General features: G+C 67.3%; 3 protein-coding genes across 3 annotated transcripts; 2 read left to right on the plus strand and 1 right to left on the minus strand.

The window, feature by feature from the left end:
- Positions 1-59: 59 nt before the first annotated feature.
- Positions 60-4,179, plus strand: LOC138735007 (signal-induced proliferation-associated protein 1-like). Its single transcript, XM_069882858.1, has 6 exons — positions 60-78; positions 466-552; positions 938-1,036; positions 2,138-2,192; positions 2,505-2,577; positions 3,134-4,179. Exons 1-6 carry the CDS (start codon positions 60-62, stop codon positions 3,371-3,373), a joined length of 573 nt encoding a protein of 190 aa, XP_069738959.1. The 3' UTR covers positions 3,374-4,179.
- On the minus strand, positions 3,955-18,561 carry LOC138735008 (EH domain-binding protein 1-like protein 1). The gene is given in 16 exon segments (XM_069882859.1): positions 3,955-3,984; positions 4,184-4,361; positions 5,013-5,127; positions 6,553-6,626; positions 6,743-6,842; positions 7,793-7,889; positions 9,690-9,781; positions 11,126-11,331; positions 11,428-11,476; positions 13,316-13,436; positions 14,533-14,646; positions 14,648-14,725; positions 15,432-15,485; positions 15,576-15,671; positions 16,335-16,392; positions 18,367-18,561. Coding segments are annotated over 16 exon segments (1,566 nt in total). The 5' UTR covers positions 18,471-18,561.
- Positions 8,659-9,540, plus strand: LOC138735003 (uncharacterized; the record flags this gene model as incomplete). Its single annotated transcript, XM_069882855.1, has 5 exons — positions 8,659-8,724; positions 8,832-8,938; positions 8,994-9,037; positions 9,084-9,201; positions 9,246-9,540. Coding segments are annotated over 5 exons (630 nt in total), but the record flags the coding sequence as incomplete, so codon positions are not given.
- Positions 18,562-19,988: the final 1,427 nt, after the last annotated feature.

Here is a 19,988-nt window from a genome sequence, read left to right on the forward strand (position 1 = left end):
CCTCTGTCACCCCCCTTGTCCCCAGGACCCCCCATGTCCCCCCTGACCCGCCCATCCCCATGTCCCCCCCGATTCCAGGTGTGTCCCCCCCCCATCTCTGTGTCCCCCTCCCAATTCCAGGTGCCCCCCCATCTCTGACCCCCCCCAAGTCCCCTCTGACCCCCCCATCCCCATGTGCCCCCCCATCTCTGTGTCCTCCCCCCAATTCCAGATGCCCCCCCCATCTCTGACCGCCCCCCATGTCCCCTCTGACCCCCCCAAGTCCCCTATGTCCCCCCATCCCCATGTCCCCCCCCATCTCTGTGTCCCCCCTCCCATTCCAGGTGCCCCCCCCAATATCTGACCCCCCAAGTCCCCTCTGAACCCCCATTCCAGGTGTGTCCCCCCCATCTCTGTGTCCCCCGAATGCCAGGTGCCCCCCCCATCCCTCTGCCCCCCCCAATCTCTGTGTCCCCCCCATTCCAGGTGCCCCCCCGGACTCCAGTGACCGCTCGCCCCCCCCCGAGCCGTGTCCCCCCCTGGCCCCCGCGCTGCGACGCTCGCTGAGCCGACGTAAGTGACCCCCCCGCTTTGACCCCCCCTTCAAATTATTGCCCCCCCATCTCTAATTTTGCCCCCCCATTTATCTCCCCCCCCCGCCTTAACTCCAATCCCTGGATTTCCCCCCCATCCTGGGTTGCCCCCCCCCATTTTGCCCCCCAATCCCCGCTGCCCTCCCCACCTCTGGGTTCCCCCCCATTTATCCCCCCCCATTTATTCCCCCCCCTTTATTACCCCCCTTTATTGCCCCCCCTTATTGCTCTCCCTGTTTATTGCCCCCCTTTCTTACCCCCTTTATTCCTCCCCCCATTTATTCGCCCCCCATTAATTCCCCCCTATTATTCCCCCCTATTAACCCCCCCCCCCATTAATTGCCCCCCGTTAATTGCCCCCCCAGTGCTGTCGGGGCCGGGGGAGGCGCAGGACGAGGAGTGGGAGTCGATCTCTCGTTTGGCCTCGGCCTGTAGCGCCGTGATGGAGGCGCTGGCCGGGGGGGGTGAGTTGGGGGGGCCGGGGGGGGGAATTGGGGGGCTGGGGGGGGTCCTGAGGGGCTGGGGGGTGGGCTGAGGGTCTGAGGGGGAGCTTTGTGGGGGTTTGGGGGGTTTCGAGGGGTTTCGAGGGGCTGGGGAGGGGGTTGAGGGTCTGGGGGGGGCTTTGGGGGGTCTGCGGGGGGGGTTCTGAGGGGCTTAGGGGGAACTGGGGGGGTTCTGAGGGGCTTGGGGGGGTTCTGAGGGGCTTAGGGGGAGCTGGGGGGGTTCTATGGGGCTTAGGGGGAGCTGGGGGGGTTCTAAGGGGTTTGGGGGGAGCTTTGGGGGGGTTCTGAGGGATCTGGGGGGGTTCTGAGGGTCTGAGGGAGAGCTTTGGGGGGGGTTGGGGGGTTTCGAGGGTTTCGAGGGGCTGGGGAGGGGTTGAGGGTCTGGGGGGGGCTTTGGGGGGGTCTGCAGGGGGGTTCTGAGGGGCTTAGGGGGAACTGGGGGGGTTCTGAGGGATCTGGGGGGGTTCTGAGGGGCTTAGGGGGAGCTGTGGGGGTTCTATGGGGCTTAGGGGGAGCTGGGGGGTTCTAAGGGGTTTGGGGGGAGCTTTGGGGGGGTTCTGAGGGATCTGGGGGGGTTCTGAGGGTCTGAGGGAGAGCTTTGGGGGGGGTTGGGGGGTTTCGAGGGGTTTCGAGGGGCTGGGGAGGGGGTTGAGGGTCTGGGGGGGGCTTTGGGGGGGTCTGCGGGGGGGGTTCTGAGGGGCTTAGGGGGAACTGGGGGGGTTCTGAGGGATCTGGGGGGTTCTGAGGGGCTTAGGGGGAATTGGGGGGGTTCTGAGGGGCTTGGGGGGAGCTTTGGGGGGGTTCTGAGGGGCTTGGAGGGATCTGGGGGGGTTTGAGGGGCTTGGGGGGGTCTGGGGGTGTTTTGAGGGGCTTCAGGGGAGCTTTGGGGGGTTCTGAGGGGCTTAGGGGGATCTGGGGGGTTCTGAGGGATCTAGGGGGGTTCTGAGGGGCTATGGGGGGATCTGGGGGGGTGTCTCAGGGGCTTAGGGGGGGTCTGGGGGGTTCTGAGGGGCTAGGGGGGGACTGGGGGGATCTCACCCCCTTCTTTGCCCCCCCCCCCAGGGCAGCAGCTCCGGGACCCCCCTCTTCAGCAGGGCTCGGCGCCCCCCGAGGATGAGTAAGGGGGGGGGGGCAAAGGGGAGAAATGGGGGGGTTAGAGAGAGGTAATGGGGGGTTAAGGGGGGGAAATGGGGGGGTTAGAGGGGGGAAATGGGGGGTTGAGAGGGAGGAATGGGGGGGTTAAAGGGGGGAAAGGGGGGGGTTAGAGGGGGCAAAATGGAGAGTGGAGGGGGGGCAATGGGGGGATAAGGGAGGGGTCGTGGGGGGGTCCAGTCCCCGTTTTTTTCCCCCCCCCAGGTCGCGGGGGCAATGGGGGGGATAAGGGAGGGGTCGTGGGGGGGTCCAGTCCCCGTTTTTTTCCCCCCCCCAGGTCGCGGAGCCTCTCGGAGAAGGTGTCGCAGCTGGAGACGCTGCTGAAGCGGCTGCAGGAGGAGCTGCAGGAGGTGGGGGGCAAGGGCTGGGGGGGGAAGTTGGAGGGGACGGGGGGCTCTGTGGGGCTGAGCTGTGGGGATCTATGGGTCTGTGGGTCGCTGTGGGGCTGAGTGGTGGGTCCCTGTGGGTCCCTGTGGGTCTCTATGGGGTCGCTGTGGGGTCCCTGTGGGGTCTCTGTGGGTCTCTGTGGGGTCCCTGTGGGTCCCTGTGGGGTCTCCGTGGGTCCCTGTGGGGTCTCTGGGGGGTCCCTGTGGGGTCCCTGTGGGGTCTCTGGGGGTCCCTGTGGGTCTCTATGGGTCCCTGTGGGTCTCTGTGGGGTCTCTGTGGGGTCCCTGTGGGTCTCCGTGGGTCCCTGTGGGTCCCTGTGGGGTCTCTGTGGGGTCCCTGGGGGTCTCCGTGGGTCTCCGTGGGGTCTCCGTGGGTCCCTGTGGGGTCTCCGTGGGTCCCCTGTGGGGTCTCTGGGGGTCTCTGTGGGTCTCTATGGGTCCCTGTGGGGTCCCTGTGGGTCCCTGGGGGTCTCCGTGGGTCTCTGGGGGTCCCGTGGGTCTGAGCCGTGGGTCCGGGCAGGGCCAGGACGCGCAGCAGCGGCTTCGGGCCGAGGTGCGAGGGCTGCGACGCAGCAACCGGCGGCTGCAGGCGGAACACGAGGCGGCGGCCGCGCGGCTGAACCGGGTGACGCGGCTGCTGCGGCCCCAGGGCCCCCCCGGAGCCCCCCCCGGGGCCCCCCCCGCAGCCCCCGCACGCCTCGCACACGCGTGGGCCGCCCCTCGCTCCGACAGCCCCGCGCGCGCCGACGACACGCAGTGAACACGCCATCGACACGCACCGAGCACGCCAACGACACGCCGTGAACACGCCAACGACACGCCGTGAGCACGCCATGGGCACGTGAACCCCCCCACCGTGCACACGCATCGTGCACACGCGCCTCACGCGGACACGCGATTCCCACGTGCCCCTCCGTGCACACTCACCACGCTGCGCACACGGGTTCTGCACGTCCCACGCACGCTCGCCCCTTGCACACTCACCCCTCACATGCCTTGCACACTCATCCCTTGCACGCTTACCCCTCGCACGCTCCCCCCACAGCCCTCGCACGCTCACGCTTCACATACTTGCCCCTCGCATGCTCACTCACCCCTCACTGCTCACCCACACTCACCTCTCACACACTCATCCCTCGCACACTCATCCCTTGCACGACCTCACACACCCCTCGCACGCTCACACTCACCTCTCGCTCACTCCCCGCTCACCCCTCACGTTCCTTGCACTCACACTCACCCCTCACTTTCCTTGCACTCACACCCCTCACACTCACTGCTCGCACACTCACCTCCACATGCCCCTTGCACACTCACCTCTTGCACACTCACCCCTCACACTCACTCACCCCTCACACACTCACACTCGCCCTTCACTCACCCCACAGGCTCACCCCTCACTCACTCCCCTCTCCTTGCACATTCACCCCTCGCACACTCGCCCTCCCCTCCTTGCACACTCACCCCTCGCACACTCACGTGTGTCCCCCCCCAACTTACTGTGAAACCAAAGCTGTGACAACCACCCCCCCACCCCCCCCCTCGTGATAAACCGGGGCCCCCAACAAACCCTTTGGCCTCGACTCACACAGACCTTTATTGGGGGGGTGGGTTGGGGGTTTTGGGGGGTCCTGGGGGGTTTGGGGGGGGCCCGGGGGGGTCTCAGGTGATGCAGCAGCTCTCTCTGCCCTTGCCTCTGCGGGGTTGGGGGGCGAAGCTGCGCGAGGGGGGGGTCGTCGTCCTCCGCCCTATGGGGGGGGGGGTGGGGGGTAAGGGAGGGAGAGACCCCCCCCCCAACCCCTCAAAACCCCCCCAGGACCCCCCTAAACCTCCATGACCCTCTCCTAGGACCCCCCCCGGACCCCTCAAAACCCCCCAGGACCCCCCTAAACCTCCATGACCCTCTCCTAGGACCCCCCCGGACCCCTCAAAACCCCCCAGGACCCCCCTAAACCTCCATGACCTTCTCCTAGGACCCCCCCGGACCCTTCCAAACCCCCTCAGGACCGCCCCCCAACCCCTCAAAGCCCTCCCCCCCGCCCCCCAAAACCCCCCTTAGGACCCCCCCCGAACCCCTCAAAGCCCCCCCCCTCGCCCCCCAAAACCCCCCTTAGGACCTCCCTGACCACCCCAGACCCCCCCAACCCCCTCCTAGGCCCCCCAAACCCCAACACCCTACAGCCCCCCTCAAAGCCCCCCCAGGGCCCCCAACCCCCCCCCCTTAGGACCCCCCCTAACCCCAACCTCCCCCCTAGGCCCCCGCAGACCCTTCAGAGCCCCCCCAAACCCCCTCAGGACGCCCCCCAGGCCCTCCCCAACCCCTCCCAGCCCCCCCAAACCCCCTTAGGACCCACTGGACCCCCCAAAATCCCCCCCCCCGGGCCCCCCCCCCCGCTCACGTCCGCTCTCTCCAGTCCAGCGCCCGCACCAGCCGGTCCCGCTGGTTCACCAGTTCCACCAGTTCCCCCAGTAAGCGCTGCTCCCGCTGCCGCTGCCACGGCGCCTTCGCCCGCTCTGGGGGGGGGGACACGGGGTCGGGGGGGGCCCCACCTCCTCTCTCTGTCCCCACCATGTCCCCCCACCCTCACGCCCCCAGTGGCCCCAAGTCCCCACCCTGTCCCCCCCCGTCCCCCTTTCCCCCTCGTGTCCCCCCAACCCTGTGTCCCCCCCCATCCCCATGTCCCCTCATCTCCCCTATGTCCCCTTTGTGTCCCCATGTCCCCCCTGTCCTCATGTCCCCCCATGTCCCCCTGCCGCCCCCATCCCCATGTCCCCTTGTCCCCCTCGTCTCCCCCGTGTCCCCATGTCCCCTCCTTATCCCCATGCCCCCCCGTCTCCCCCATGTCCCCCTGTGTCCCCATGTCCCCCCCATGTCCCCCCCATCCCCATGTCCCCTTGTCCCCTTGTCTCCCCCGTGTCCCCCATGTCCCCCCACATTCCCATTTCCCCCATCCCCCCCGTCCCCCCGTGTCCCCCTGTCCCCACTGTGTCCCCGTGTCCCCTCTATCCTCATGTCCCCCCATGTCCCCCTGTCCCCACTGTGTCCCCACATCCCCCCTGTCCCCATGTCCTCCTGTGTCCCCCTGTCCCCACTGTGTCCCCATGTCCCCCCCATCCCCATGTCCCCCCCATCCCCATGTCCCCCCGTGTCCCCCTGTCCCCACTGTGTCCCCATGTCCCCCCCATCCTCATGTCCCCTCTATCCTCATGTCCCCCTGTCCCCACTGTGTCCCCATGTCCCCCTCTATTCTCATGTCCCCGTGTCCCCCCTGTCCCCACTGTGTCCCCATGTTCCCCCATCCCCATGTCCCCTCCTGTCCCCCCCATGTCCCCTCCTTGTCCCCATGTCCCCCCCATCCCCATGTCCCCTCTATCCTCATGTCCCCCTGTCCCCACTGTGTCCCCATGTCCCTCCATGTCCCCCTGTCCCCCACTGTGTCCTCACGTCCCCTCTATCCTCATGTCCCCCTGTCCCCACTGTGTCCCCATGTTCCCCCCGTCCCTATGCCCCTCCTTGTCCCCATGTCCCCCCCATCCCCATGTCCCCCCATTTCCCCCTGTCCCCATGTCCCCCCTTGTGTCCCCTGTCCCCCCATGTCCCCTCCTTGTCCCCATGTCCCCCCCATTTTTCCCTATGTCCCCCCCATCCCCTGTCCCCATGTCCTCCCGTCCCCATATCCCCCCTGTGTCCCCCTGCTCCCCCCTGTCCTCCTGTCCCCATGTCCCCCCCCATGTCCCCCTGTCCCCCCATGTCCTCCTACGTCCCCAATCCCCCCCATGTCCCCCTGTCCCCCCATGTCCCCATGTCCCCCAAACCTCCCCCTGTCCCCCCATGTCCCCATGTCCTCCCATGTCCCCCCATCCCCATGTCCCCCCATGTCCCCCTGTCCCCCCATGTCCTCCTGTCCCCATGTCCCCCCCCTGTCCCCCCGTCCCCACCCTCCGTCTCCATCATCTCCCGCAGCTCCCGGTTCAGCATCTCGAAGCGTCGCTCCAGGTCCTGCTCCTCGGCCCTGGAGGGGGGACACACACACACACACAGAGGGGACGTCACCGGGGTGTCACCGTGCTGGGGGGGGGGTCACAGGGACCCCCGGGGGGCGCTGGGGACCCCCCCGTGTCCCCTCACAGCAGCTGCAGCCGGTCCTGGCGCCGCAGCAGCGAGTTCTTGCGGTCAACGAGGGCAAACCAGGCCTGGAGGAGCCGCTCCTCGCGGGGGGGGTCACTGCCTGGGGACAGGGGACAGGGGGGGACAGGGTGGGGAGAGAGGACATGGGGGGACGGGGGACAGGGGGACATGGGGGGCATAGGGGGACATGGGGGACATGGGGATGTGAGGGGGACAGGGGGACATGGGGGGACATGAGGGGGACAGGGGACAAGGGGGGACAGGGGGGGATATGGGGACATGGGGGGGATTGGGGACATGGGGGGACGGGGGACATGGGGGGACATGGGGACACAGGGGACATGAGGTGGATAGGGGGACATGGGGGGACGGGGGGACATAGGGACATGGGGGGACATGGAGGGGACAGGGGACATGGGGGGGGATTGGGGGACATGGGGCAACAGGGGGACGTGGGTGGACATGGAGACAGGGGACATGGGAACAGGGGGACATGGGGACATGGGGGGACAAGGGACATGAGGGGGACATGGGGGTACAGGGGATGTGGGGGGACAGGGGAACATGAGGGGGACAGGAGACATGAGAGGGACGGGGGGACAGGGGGACGTGGGGACATAGGAGGACGTGGGGGGACAGGGGACATGGGGGGACAGGGGGACATGGGGACATGGAGACGGGGGGGAACATGGTGGGACATGAAGAGAGATGGGGGGACAGGGGACGTGGAGAGGAGAGAGGACATGGGGGGACATGGGGGGATGGAGGGGACAGGGGGGACAGGGGATTATGGGGGCAGAGGACACGGGGACACGTCCCTGTGTGCCCATCACTGTCCCCTGGGGAGTCCTCGTGCCCCCCCGCGGGGTCCCTGTCCCCAGCGTCCCCTGTCCCCGTATCCGACATCCACAATGTCCCCTGTCGCAGACCTCACTGTCCCGTGTCCCCAGTGTCCCCTAACCGCATACCCGATGTCCCCACTGTCCCCTGTCCCCTGTCCCCATACCTCATGTCCCCCCTGTCCCCTGTCCCCCTGTCCGTGTCCCGTACCGGCTGCCATCAGGTCCCTCAGGTCCCTCTCGAGGCTCAGGGCCTGAGTGTCCAACAGCTGCTGCTCCCGCTCCAGGGCCGCCAGCTCCGCTGCCACCTGCACCAGTGACACCAGTGACACCAGTGACACCAGTGACACCAGCACCCCCACTGTCACCTCCATCCCCAGCGTCCTCAGTGTCCCCAGTATCCCCAGGATCTCAGTGTCCCCAGCATCCCCAGGATCCCCAGTGTCACCATCGCCCCCAGCATCCCCAGTGTCCCCAGGATCCCCAGTGTCCCCAGTGTCACCATCATCCCCAGTATCCCAGGGTCCCCAGTGCCCCCAGTGTCCCCAACATCCCCAGTGTCCCCAGTGCCCCCAGTGTCCCCAACATCCCCAGTGTCCCCAGCGTCCCCAGTGCCCCCAGCATCCCCAGTGTCCCCAGTGTCCCCAACATCCCCAGTGTCCCCAGCGTCCCCAGTGCCCCCAGCATCCCAGTGTCCCCAGTGTCCCCAACATCCCCAGCATCCCCAGTGTCCCCAGTGTCCCCAACATCCCCAGTGTCCCCAGTGTCCCCAGTGCCCCCAGCATCCCCAGTGTCCCCAGTGCCCCCAGCATCCCCAGTGTCCCCAGTGTCCCCAGTGTCCCCAGTGTCCCCAGTGCCCCCAGCGTCCCCAGTGCCCCCAACATCCCCAGTGTCCCCAGTGTCCCCAACATCCCCAGTGTCCCCAGCGTCCCCAGTGCCCCCAGCATCCCCAGTGTCCCCAGTGTCCCCAACATCCCCAGCATCCCCAGTGTCCCCAGTGTCCCCAACATCCCCAGTGTCCCCAGTGTCCCCAGTGCCCCCAGCATCCCCAGTGTCCCCAGTGCCCCCAGCATCCCCAGTGTCCCCAGTGTCCCCAGTGTCCCCAGTGTCCCCAGTGCCCCCAGCGTCCCCAGTGCCCCCAGCGTCCCCAGTGTCCCCAGTGTCCCCAGTGCCCCCAGCGTCCCCAGTGCCCCCAGCGTCCCCAGTGCCCCCAACATCCCCAGTGCCCCCAGCGTCCCCAGTGTCCCCAGTATCCCCAGTGCCCCCAGCATCCCCAGCATCCCCAGTGTCCCCAACATCCCCAGCATCCCCAACATCCCCAGTGTCCCCAGTGCCCCCAACATCCCCAGTGTCCCCAGTGTCCCCAGTGTCCCCAGTATCCCCAGTGCCCCCAGCATCCCCAGCATCCCCAGTGTCCCCAGTGCCCCCAACATCCCCAGCATCCCCAGTGTCCCCAGTGTCCCCAGTGCCCCCAGCATCCCCAGTGTCCCCAGTGCCCCCAGTGTCCCCAGTGTCCCCAGTGTCCCCAACATCCCCAGCATCCCCAGTGTCCCCAGTGTCCCCAACATCCCCAGTGTCCCCAGTGTCCCCAGTGCCCCCAGCATCCCCAGTGTCCCCAGTGCCCCCAGCATCCCCAGTGTCCCCAGTGTCCCCAGTGTCCCCAGTGTCCCCAGTGCCCCCAGCGTCCCCAGTGCCCCCAGCGTCCCCAGTGTCCCCAGTGTCCCCAGTGCCCCCAGCGTCCCCAGTGCCCCCAGCGTCCCCAGTGCCCCCAACATCCCCAGTGCCCCAGCGTCCCCAGTGTCCCCAGTATCCCCAGTGCCCCCAGCATCCCCAGCATCCCCAGTGTCCCCAACATCCCCAGCATCCCCAACATCCCCAGTGTCCCCAGTGCCCCCAACATCCCCAGTGTCCCCAGCGTCCCCAGTGTCCCCAGTATCCCCAGTGCCCCAGCATCCCCAGCATCCCCAGTGTCCCCAGTGCCCCCAACATCCCCAGCATCCCCAGTGTCCCCAGTGTCCCCAGTGCCCCCAGCATCCCCAGTGCCCCCAACATCCCCAGTGTCCCCAGTGCCCCCAGTATCCCCAGTGCCCCAGCGTCCCCAGTGTCACCTCTGTCTCCTCCCGGGGGGGGCCGAGCTCCGCTGGGTCTCTGCACGGGGGGGCGAGGGGGGAACTGGGGGGGCCACAGGAGGGACCCCGATGTCACCGTCACCCTGGGGAGAGAGAGGAGGGTGAGAGGGGGTCCCAAAGTTGGGGGGGGGGTCTCAGGGGAGAGGACTCTATTGGGGGGGTCCTGGGGGGGGGGAGGTGTCAATGTTGGGGTCCATGGGGGTCTTGAGGATCTCAAGGCGGGGGGGGGTCATTGAGGGGGGGCAATGTTGGGGTCCCGGGGGGTGTGTCTCAGCCTTGGGGTCCCAGGGTGGGGTTTTGGGGGGGGGTGTCTCAACATTGGGGTCCCGGGGGGGGTCTGGGGGGGGGTTGTGGGGGGGGGGGGGTCCTCACCGTGGGGGGGTCCCCATGTCGCCTCCTCCCCAGGTCGGCGTCGCGCAGGCGGCTCTTGGTGCGGGGGGGGGGGGACGGGGGGGGGCTGCCCCCCTCCTCCTCCTCTATCTGCCCCCCCGCCATCGGAGGGGGTCTGGGGGGGCCCCCCCTGGCCGGTTCCAATCTGAGAGCCTGGGGGGGGGCCCCCCTGGCCGGTTCCATTCTCGGAGTCCGGGGGGGTCTGGGGGGGCCCCCCCTGGCCGGTTCCACTCTGGGGGGGCTCCTCTTGGCCAGTTCCAATTCCTGAGTCTGGGGGGGGTCGGGGGGGGCCCCCCCTGGTCGGTTCCAATCTGAGGGTCTGGGGGGGACTCCTCTTGGCTAGTTCCATTCTGAGGGTCCGGGGGGGTGTGGGGGGGCTCCCCCTGGTCGGTTCCATTCTGAGGGTCTGGGGGGGCTCCTCTTGGCTGGTTCCATTCTGAGGGTCCAGGGGGGTGTGGGGGGGCTCCCCTTGGCCAATTCCATTCTGTGGATCTGGGGGGGGCTCGTCTTGGCTGGTTCCATTCTGAGGGTCTGGGGGGGGCTCCTCTTGGCTGGTTCCATTCTGGGGGTCCGTGGAGGTGCAGGGGGGCTCCCCCATGCCAGCTTCATTCTGGGGTGTCAGGGGGGGCTCCCCTTGGCTGGTTCCACTCTGGGGGGGCTCCCCCTGGCCGGTTTCACTCTGGGTGCTCAGGGGGGGCTCCTCTTGGCCGGTGCCATTCTGGGGGTCCGGAGGGGTCTGGGGGGGCTCCCCCATGTCAGTTCTACATTGGGGGGGCTCCTCTTGGCCAATTCCAATCCTAGAGCGTGGGGGGGTTTGGGGGGGGCCCCCTAGGCCAGCTCCAATTCTTGGGTCTGGGGGGGACCCCCCCTGGCCAGTTCCATTCTGGGGGTCCGGGGGGGTGTGGGGGAGCCCCCCCTGGCCAGTTCCATTCTGGGGGTCCGGGGGGGGCTCCTCCCCCTGGTCGGTTCCAATTCCTGGGTCTGGGGGGCGGGACCCTCCCTCTTGGCCAGTTCCCCATCCTGACGCGCGTCCTGGGGGGGGCTCCTCTGGCCAGTTCCACTCTGGGGCTGCCGGGGGGGGCTGCGGGGGGGGCTGCAGGTGCGCCTGCAGGTGCGCTCGCACCTGGCTGAGGTAGGTGAGCACGGCGAGCTTGTCCGGCACGGGCGGCAGCACCAGGTCCGCGGGGGCCAGGAGCCGCGGCACCCCCAGAGCCGACAGCGCGTCCAGGGCCTGGGGGGGCACTGGGGTGAGGGGGGGGGGGGGCAATGGGGGGAGGGGGGGGGGGGCAGTGGGGGGGTCACGGCGTCCCGCACCCCCAGTCCTCACCAGTTTGGTGTTGCCTTTGATGTCCAGGGGGTCCAGGGCCTCGTAGTCGCTGGAGGCGGGGGGAGAAAAGGGGGGGCTGGTCAGGCCCCAGTGCCCCTCAGTCCCTCCCAGGGCCTCCCAGAGCTCCCCCAGAAACTCCCAGTGCCTCCCAGTGCCTCCCAGTGCCCCCCAAATGCCTCCCAGTGCACTCCACTGCCCCCCAGTCCCTCCCAGTGCCTCCTCAGCGCCCCCACAGTGCCTCCCAGGGCCCCCCAAATGCCTCTCAGTGCCCTTCTAGTGCCTCCCAGTCCCCCACCAGTGCCCCTCACTCCCTCCTACTGCCTCCTGGCGCCCTCCAGTCCCCCCCAGTCCCCTCCCAATGCCTCCCAGTGCCCCACAAATGCCTCCCAGTGCCCCCCCAGTGCCTCCCAGTCCCCCTCACTCCCTCCTATTGCCTCCCAGTGTCCCCCAATCCCCTCCCAGTGCCTCCCAGTGCCCCCCAAATGCCTCCCAGTGCCTCCCAGTGCCCCCCCAGTGCCTCCCAGTCCCCCTCACTTCCCTCCTATTGCCTCCCAGTGTCCCCAGATGCCTCCCAGTCCCTCCCAGTGCCCTCCCAGTGGCTCCCAGTCCCCCACCAGTGCCCCTCACTCCCTCCTACTGCCTCCCGGTGCCTTCCCAGTCCCTCCCAGTGCTTCCAGTGCCTCTCACTCCCTCCTAATGCCTCCCAGTGCCCCTCAAATGCCTCCCCAATGGCCTCCCAGTCCCCTCCCAGTGCCTCCCAGTGCCCCTCAAATGCTCCCGGTGCCCTCCCAGTGCCCTCCCAGTGCCTCCAGTGGCTCCCAGTCCCTCCCGGTGCCCTCCCAGTGGCTCCCAGTGCCTCCCAGTGCCCCCCAAATGCCTCCCGGTGCCCTCCCAGTGGCTCCCAGTGCCCCCTCACATCATGGCGGGGGTGGTGGTGGTGCACGAGGGCGCAGAGGGCCAGGCCGCTGCGCCAGGCGGTGCCGAAGTTGGTGACGCGGACGCCCCGGTAGCCGGCGGTGGCCGCCTGGCACCAGGCCAGCAGCGCCGAGCTGCCGCCGGGGGGGGCCTGGGGGGACGGGGGGGGGGGGGCAGCACCCCAAAAATACACCCCCCACAGCTCTAACGGGAACCCCCACAGCCACCCCCCCCAGCCCCCCAAATCTCTCATCCACCCCAAGCCCTTACACGCCCCCCCCCAATATTTAGGAGCCCCCACCCCAAATCCTTATTCCCCCCCCCCCAGTCTTTAAGGTCCCCCCAGACTATAAGCCGCCCCCCCAATCTTTAGGCCCTTTATGCACCCCTCAATCTTTAGGGACCCCCCCAAACCCTTATGCGCCCCCCCAAGCCTTTAGGGTCCCCCCTAAACCGTTATGCCCCCCCCCAACTCTTTAGAGACCCCCCCCAACTCTTTAGAGACCCCCCTCAAACCCTTATACCCCCAAGTCTTTAGAGACCCCCTCAAACCCTTATACCCCCCCAAATCTTAGGGACCCCCCCCAAACCTTTATGCCCCCTCCAAGTCTTTAGGGACCCCCCCAAACCCTTATTCCGCCCCCCAAGCCTTTAGGGACCCCCCCCAAACCCTTATATCCCCCCCCCCAATCTATAAGCCCCCCCCCCATACACCCCCCCACGTCCCCCCCTCTCACCACAGCCGTTTCGGGGGGGGGGTCGCGGTCACCCTCCCTCTATGGGGGGGGGCTGTGTGTGTCCCCCCCCTCGGCTCCTGGGGGGGTTGGGGACAGTTGGGGGGGTTGGGGACAATGGGGGGGGGGACAATGGGGGGGTTGGGACAATTGGGGGGGTCTGGGGACAATGGGGAGGGGGACAGAATGGGGGGGTTGGGGACAGTTGGGGGGGTCTGGGGACAATGGGGGGGCCTCACCCTGGGGTGGGGGGGGGTCGGGGCCCCCCCCCTCGTCCTCGGCGTCACTGTCGAAGTCCCCGAGGTCGGCCACGTCCCCCCCCCGGCTCATCAGGCTGGTGACGCTGAGCACGTCCTCGTCCCCTGGGGACAGCGGCGTCACGGGGGGGGGGGGGGGGGTGTCCCCAACAGCCCCCCCAAACCCCAAAGAGACCCCCCCCATGTCCCCAAAGAGCCCCCTCACCACCGTGTCCCACTCCCCAGGACTCCACACCCCCCCCCCACTCCATCTCCCCCCAGCCCCCCAGTGCCCCCCAGCCCCCCCCGTGTCCCCCCAATTCCTCACGTGGGGTGCCCCCCAGTGTCCCCCAGCGCCCCGTGTCCCCCCAATTCCTCACATAGGGAGCCCCCCAGCCCCCTGTGTCCCCCCAGTTCCTCACATGAGGTGCCCCCCAGCCCCCCATGTCCCCCCAATTCCTCATGTGGGGTTCCCCCCAGCCCCCCAGTGCCCCCCAGCCCCCCATGTCCCCCCCAATTTCCTCACGTGGGGAGCCCCCCAGCCCCCCATGTCCCCCCCAATTCCTCACATGCGGTCCCCCCCAGCCCCCCAGTGCCCCCCAGCCCCCCATGTCCCCCCCAATTCTTCATGTGGGGTGCCCCCCAGCCCCCCGTGTGCCCCCCAATTCCTCACATGGGGTGCCCCCCAGCCCCCTATGTCCCCCCCGTCACCCCAGTTCCTCACATGGGTGCCCCCCAGCCCCTCAATGTCCCCCATGTCCCCCCTGTCTCCCCAATTCCTCACATGAGGTGCCCCACAGCCCCCTGTGTCCCCCCCAGTTCCTCACATGGGGTGCCCCCCGGCCCACCAGTGTCCCCCATGTCCCCCCCTGTCCCCCAATTCCTCACATGGGGTGCCCCCCCAGCCCCCCAGTGCCCCCCAGGTCCCCCCAATTCCTCACGTGGGGTGCCCCCCAGCCCCCTGTCCCCCCCCAAATTCCTCATGTGGGGTGCCCCCCAGCCCCTCAATGTCCCCATGTCCCCCCTGTCCCCCCAATTCCTCACATGGGGTGCCCCCCAGCCCCCTGTGTCCCCCATGTCCCCCCCTGTCCCCCCCAGTTCTCACATGGGGTGCCCCCCAGCCCCCCAGTGTCCCCCAGCCCCCCCTGTCCCCCCAGTTCCTCACGTGGGGTGCCCCCCAGCCCCCCTGCCCCCCCAGGTGGGGTGCCCCCCCTTTCTCACGTGGGGTGCCCCTGGTGCAGGACGCGGACGCTGAGCCTCAGGCGCAGGCTGGCGGCCGCCACCTTGCGAGTCCGGGGGCGCAGGGACAGGGACAGGGGGGACCCCGAAACCGCGTCCCCCCCCCGCGGGGCTCGCCAGGCGCCCCAAATCCAGCGTCCCCCCGGCCACCACCGTGCGGCGCCCGCGGCTCTCCTGGGGGGGACAGGGGGACCCCCAAAAGGTGCCCTGGATCCATCAGGGGACCCCAAAATGCAACCCGAATCCCTCGGGGCACCCCAAAACACACCCCAAATCCCCTCAGGGGACCCCAAAACGCACCCCAAATCCATCGGGGACCCCAGAAGGCTTCCCAAATCCATCAGGGGACCCCAAAATGCAACCCAAAACCCTCAGGGGACCCCAAAATGCACCCTAAATCCCTCAGGAGACCCCAAAATGCACCCTCAGCCCCTCAGGGAACTCTGAAATGCACCCCAAATCCCTCAGGGGACCCCAAGATGCGCCCCAAAATCCCTCAGGGGACCCCAGAAGGCTTCCCAAATCCATCAGGAACCCCAAAATGTACCCTGAAACACTCAGGGGACCCTGAAACGCACCCTAAATCCCTCAGGGAACCCCAAGATGCACCCCAAATCCCTCAGGGGACCCCGAAATGCATCCCCAGCCCCTCAGGGAACTCTGAAATGCACCCCAAACCCCTCAGGGGACCCCAAGATGAGCCCCAAATCCCTCAGGGGACCCCAGAAGGCTTCCCAAATCCCTCAAGGGACCCCAAAACACACCCCCAGCCCCTCAGGAGATGCTGAAATGCACCCCAAACCCCTCAGGGGACCCCCAAGACCCCCCCCCCCCATATCCCCAGGGCCCCCCCAAAGCGCTCCCCGGGGCCCCCCCTCACATTCTCGATGAGGACGTTCCACTCCTTGGGGTCGAAGATGGGGGAGTGGGGGTCCTGGGGGGAGAAAAGGGGGGTCAGTGCAAAATCGGGGGTTGGGGGGGCAAGGGGTGGGGGTGGGGGGGTCGGGGTGGGGGGGTCACGTACCCGGTAGAGGGTGACGAGGATCTCGATGCTCTCGGGGACCACCCAGACCACGACCCCCCGATACGGGTTCTCGATGCCCGGCTGCCAGCTGTGGGGCTGCCCCCCCCCATCCGCATCAGCCCCCGCCCCACAGATCCCCCCAAAACCCCATAGACACCCCCCAGCCCCACTGAGCCCCCCCAGCCCCACTGAGCCCCCCCAGCCCCATGGAACTGAGCCCCCCAGCCCCACAGAGACACCCCCCCCAGACCCATAGAGCTCCCCCAGCCCCACAGATCCCCCCCTAGACCCACAGATCCCCCCTCCCAGACCCACAGATCCCCCCCCAGCCCCACAGATTCCCCCCCCAGACCCATAAAGCTCCCCCAGCCCCACAGATCCCCCCTCCTAGACCCATAAAGCTCCCCCAGCCCCACAGATCCCCCCTCCTAGACCCATAGATCCCCCCCTCAGCCCCATAGATGCCCCCCAGCCCCACAGATTCCCCCCCCAGCCCCACAGATCCCCCTCCCAGCCCCACAGGGGCCCCCCCAACCCCATGAAACTGAGCCCCCCAGCCCCATAGAGCCCCGCCAGCCCCACAGATCCCCCCCCCAGCCCCATAGAGCCCCTCCAGCCCCACAGATTCCCCCCCCAGCCCCACAGATCCCCCTCCCAGCCCCACAGGGGCCCCCCCAACCCCATGAAACTGAGCCCCCCAGCCCATAGAGCCCCTCCAGCCCCACAGATCCCCCCCCCAGCCCCATAGAGCCCCCCCACCTTGGAGCAGACGCGCCGGTGGCGCCGGGTCCAGACCACGGTCAGTTTGTCCGGCTGCCTGGGGGGGGCAGGGGGTCAGGGAGGGGGGGCCAGCCCCATAGGGACCCCTCCAGACCCATAGTGACCCCCCCAGCCCCATAGTGACGCCCCCAGCCCCATAGCGATGCCCCCCAGCCCCATAGCGACCCCTCCAGACCCATAGTGACCCCCCCAGCCCCATAGAGCCCCCCCCAGCCCCATATCAGGGCGTCTCCTCTCTCCCCATGGGCCCAGGGTGGGGCTGTGGGGCTGCCCCATAGATAACGGCAGCGGCACCGCCCCTATAGCAGCGCCTACAGCCCCTATAGAGCCCCCACAGCTGCCCCTATAGAGCCCCCATAGAGCCCCCACAGCTGCTCCTATAGAGCCCCTATAGAGCCCCACAGCAGCCCCTATAGAGCCCCCACAGCAGCCTCTATAGAGCCCCCACAGCAGCCCCTATAGAGCCCCCACAGCAGCCTCTATAGAGCCCCCACAGCTGCTCCTATAGAGCCCCTATAGAGCCCCACAGCAGCCCCTATAGAGCCCCCACAGCTGCCCCTATAAAGCCCCCACAGCTGCCCCACAGCTGCCCCATAGAGCCCCTATAGAGCCCCACAGCTGCTCCTACAGAGCCCCTATAGAGCCCCACAGCAGCCCCTATAGAGCCCCACAGCAGCCCCTATAGAGCCCCCATAGAGCCCCCACAGCTGCCCCTATAGAGCCCCTATAGAGCCCCACAGCAGCCCCTATAGAGCCCCCACAGCTGCCCCTATAGAGCCCCTATAGAGCCCCCACAGCAGCCCCTATAGAGCCCCCCCAGCTGCCCCCAGCAGCCCCTATAGAGCCCCCATAGAGCCCCCCCAGCAGCCCCTAAAGCCCCCCCATTGCCCCCCGGGGGCCGTGCCCCATAGCAATGGGGGGGGGTCACCCACACCCCCCCAGCACCTGTGGGAGCTAAATTTGGGGGGGGGGGGGTGGGAACCAGACACCCACGGGGGGGGACGGGGGGGCTCTATTTTTAGCCCCCCCAGAGCCCTTTCTGACCCCATTTATGGGCATTTTGGACTCAAAATGACACTGGGGGGGCTATGGGGGTCTGACACCCCCCCGGGGCTCCCCCATAGCGCCCCCACCCCAATAACCCCCCCCCGGATCCCCATATAGATTGGGGGGGGGATTGGGGGGGTCCCCAGGGGGTTTCGGGGGGGTCTAGGATTTTTTTTTTGGGGGGGTCATGGTTTTATGGTGGGTTTTGGGGGTCTTAGGATGTTCTTGGGGGTGTTGGGGGGGGAATAGGGGATGTTTTGGGGGGGTCCAGGGGCGTTTTGGGGGGATTAAGGTGTTTTGGGGTGTTTTAAGAGTGTTTGGGGTGTTTTGGGGGTGTTCGAGGGGTGTTTTGGAGGGGGGATTAGAGGTTTGGGGGTGTGTGTACAGTTTCAGGGTGGGTTTGGGGGGATTTTAGGGTGTTTGGGGGGGGATTAGGGGGTTTGCGGGTGTTTGGGGGGGGTCATGGTTTCAGGTGAGTTTGGGGGGGGGAGTAGGGGTTTTGGGGATGTTTTTGGGGGTGTTTGGGGGGTTAGGGGTGTTTTATGGGGTCAGAGGAGTGTTTGGGGGGGGCTTAGAGTGTTTGGGGTGTTTTGAGGGGGTCCGGGGGGTGTTTTTTGGGGGGTTAGGGTGTTTTAGGGGGTCAAGGGGGTGTTTGGGGGGGTCCAGGATTTTTTTTGGGGGGGTCATAGTTTCTGAGTGGATTTTGGGGGGGGAGTAGGGGTTTTGGGGATGTTTTTGGGGGTGTTTGGGGGGGGTTGGGGGTGTTTTAGGGGGTCCGGGGGGTGTTTTGGGGGGGTTTAGGGTATTTGGGGGTGTTTTTAGGGTGTTTTGGGGGGGATTAGGGGTTTTGTGGATGTTTTTTGGGGGGTTTGGGGGGGTTGGGAGTGTTTTAGGTGGGAGTGTTTTAGGGGGTCTGGGGGGGGTGTTTTAGGGATGTTTTGGGGTGCAGGGGGGGGTCTCTCACCATCGCGGCCCCCCCTCCAGCCGCAGCTCCTCCAGGGCCGCCTCGCAGCGCACACGAGCCGCTCGCTTCCCCGAGCGCTGCAGCCGCTTCCACACCGACCCCATCGCCCCCCCCCGGGCCCCCCCGAACCCCCCGGCCCCGCCCGGGAAGGAAACGGCCCCGGGGGAGGGGACGGGCCTTAAACCAACCCCCCCCGGGCCTTATAACGCCCTCCTGGGCCTTAAACCACCCCCCCCGGGCCTTAAACCACCCCCATAGGCCTTAAACCACCCCCCATGGCCTTAAACCACCACCCCCCCGGCCTTAAACCACCCCCATAGGCCTTAAACCACCCCCCCCGGGCCTTAAACCACCCCCAGGCCTTAAACCATCCCCCAGGGCCTTAAACCACCCCCATAGGCCTTAAACCACCCCCATAGGCCTTAAACCACCCCCCCATGGCCTTAAACCACCCCCATAGGCCTTAAACCACCCCCCAGGGCCTTAAACCAACCCCCCCCCGGCCTTATAACGCCCTCCTGGGCCTTAAACCACCCCCCAGGGCCTTAAACCACCCCCATAGGCCTTAAACCACCTTAAACCAACCCCCCCCGGGCCTTATAACGCCCTCCTGGGCCTTAAACCACCCCCCCAGGGCCTTAAACCACCCCCATAGGCCTTAAACCATCCCCCCATGGCCTTAAACCACCCCCCAGGGCCTTAAACCAACCCCCCCCCGGGCCTTATAACACCCCCCATGGCCTTAAACCAACCCCATAGACCTTAAACCACCCCCCCAGGGCCTTAAACCACCCCCAGGGCCTTAAACCAACTCCCCTTGGGCCTTAAACCACCCCCCAGGGCCTTAAACCACCCCCCCCACGTCTATAACACACCCCCCCGGACCATAAACTGCCACCCCAGGCATTAAATGCCCCCCCCCCATGCTTTAAACTGCCCCCCCCCCATATATTGGCCCCCCTGGGGCCTTCCACTGCCCCCCACCCTCACCCTAAATACCGTAATTCCACCTCAGACCCCCACCCCATCACCATAAACCTCTTAATCCCACCCTAGAGCCCCCCCACTTCACCCTAAAGCCCCTAATCCCACCCCACAGCCCCCCTGAACCACTTAATCTCACCCCAAAGCCCCCTAATCCCACCCCACAGCCCCCCGAACCACTCAATCTCACCCCAAAGCCCCCTAATCCCACCCTGAAGCCCCCAATCTCACCCTAAACCACTTAATCCACCCCAGAACCCCCCTCACCTCATTTCAAACCCCCTAATCCCACTCTAGAGCCCCCCCAATTCACCCTAAACCCCCCAATCCCACCCCAGAACCCCCTAATCCCACCCCACAGCCCCCCAACTCACTCTAAACCCCCTAATCCCACCCCACAGCCCCCCAACCTTACCCTGAAGCCCCTAGTCCCACTCTAAAACCCCCTAATCCCACCCCACAGCCCCCCAATCTCACCCTAAACCCCCTAGTCCCACCCTAAAACCCCCTAATCCCACCCCACAGCCCCCCAACCTTACCCTAAAGCCCCTTCATCCCACCCGTAACCCCCTAATCCCACCCCAACGCCCCCCCAACTCACCCTAAACCCCCCAATCCCACCCCAGAGCCCCCCAACC

The sequence above is a fragment of the Phaenicophaeus curvirostris genome, unplaced genomic scaffold (genome assembly GCF_032191515.1).
Source record: "Phaenicophaeus curvirostris isolate KB17595 unplaced genomic scaffold, BPBGC_Pcur_1.0 scaffold_371, whole genome shotgun sequence".
In the NCBI taxonomy this organism is placed as follows: domain Eukaryota; kingdom Metazoa; phylum Chordata; class Aves; order Cuculiformes; family Cuculidae; genus Phaenicophaeus; species Phaenicophaeus curvirostris.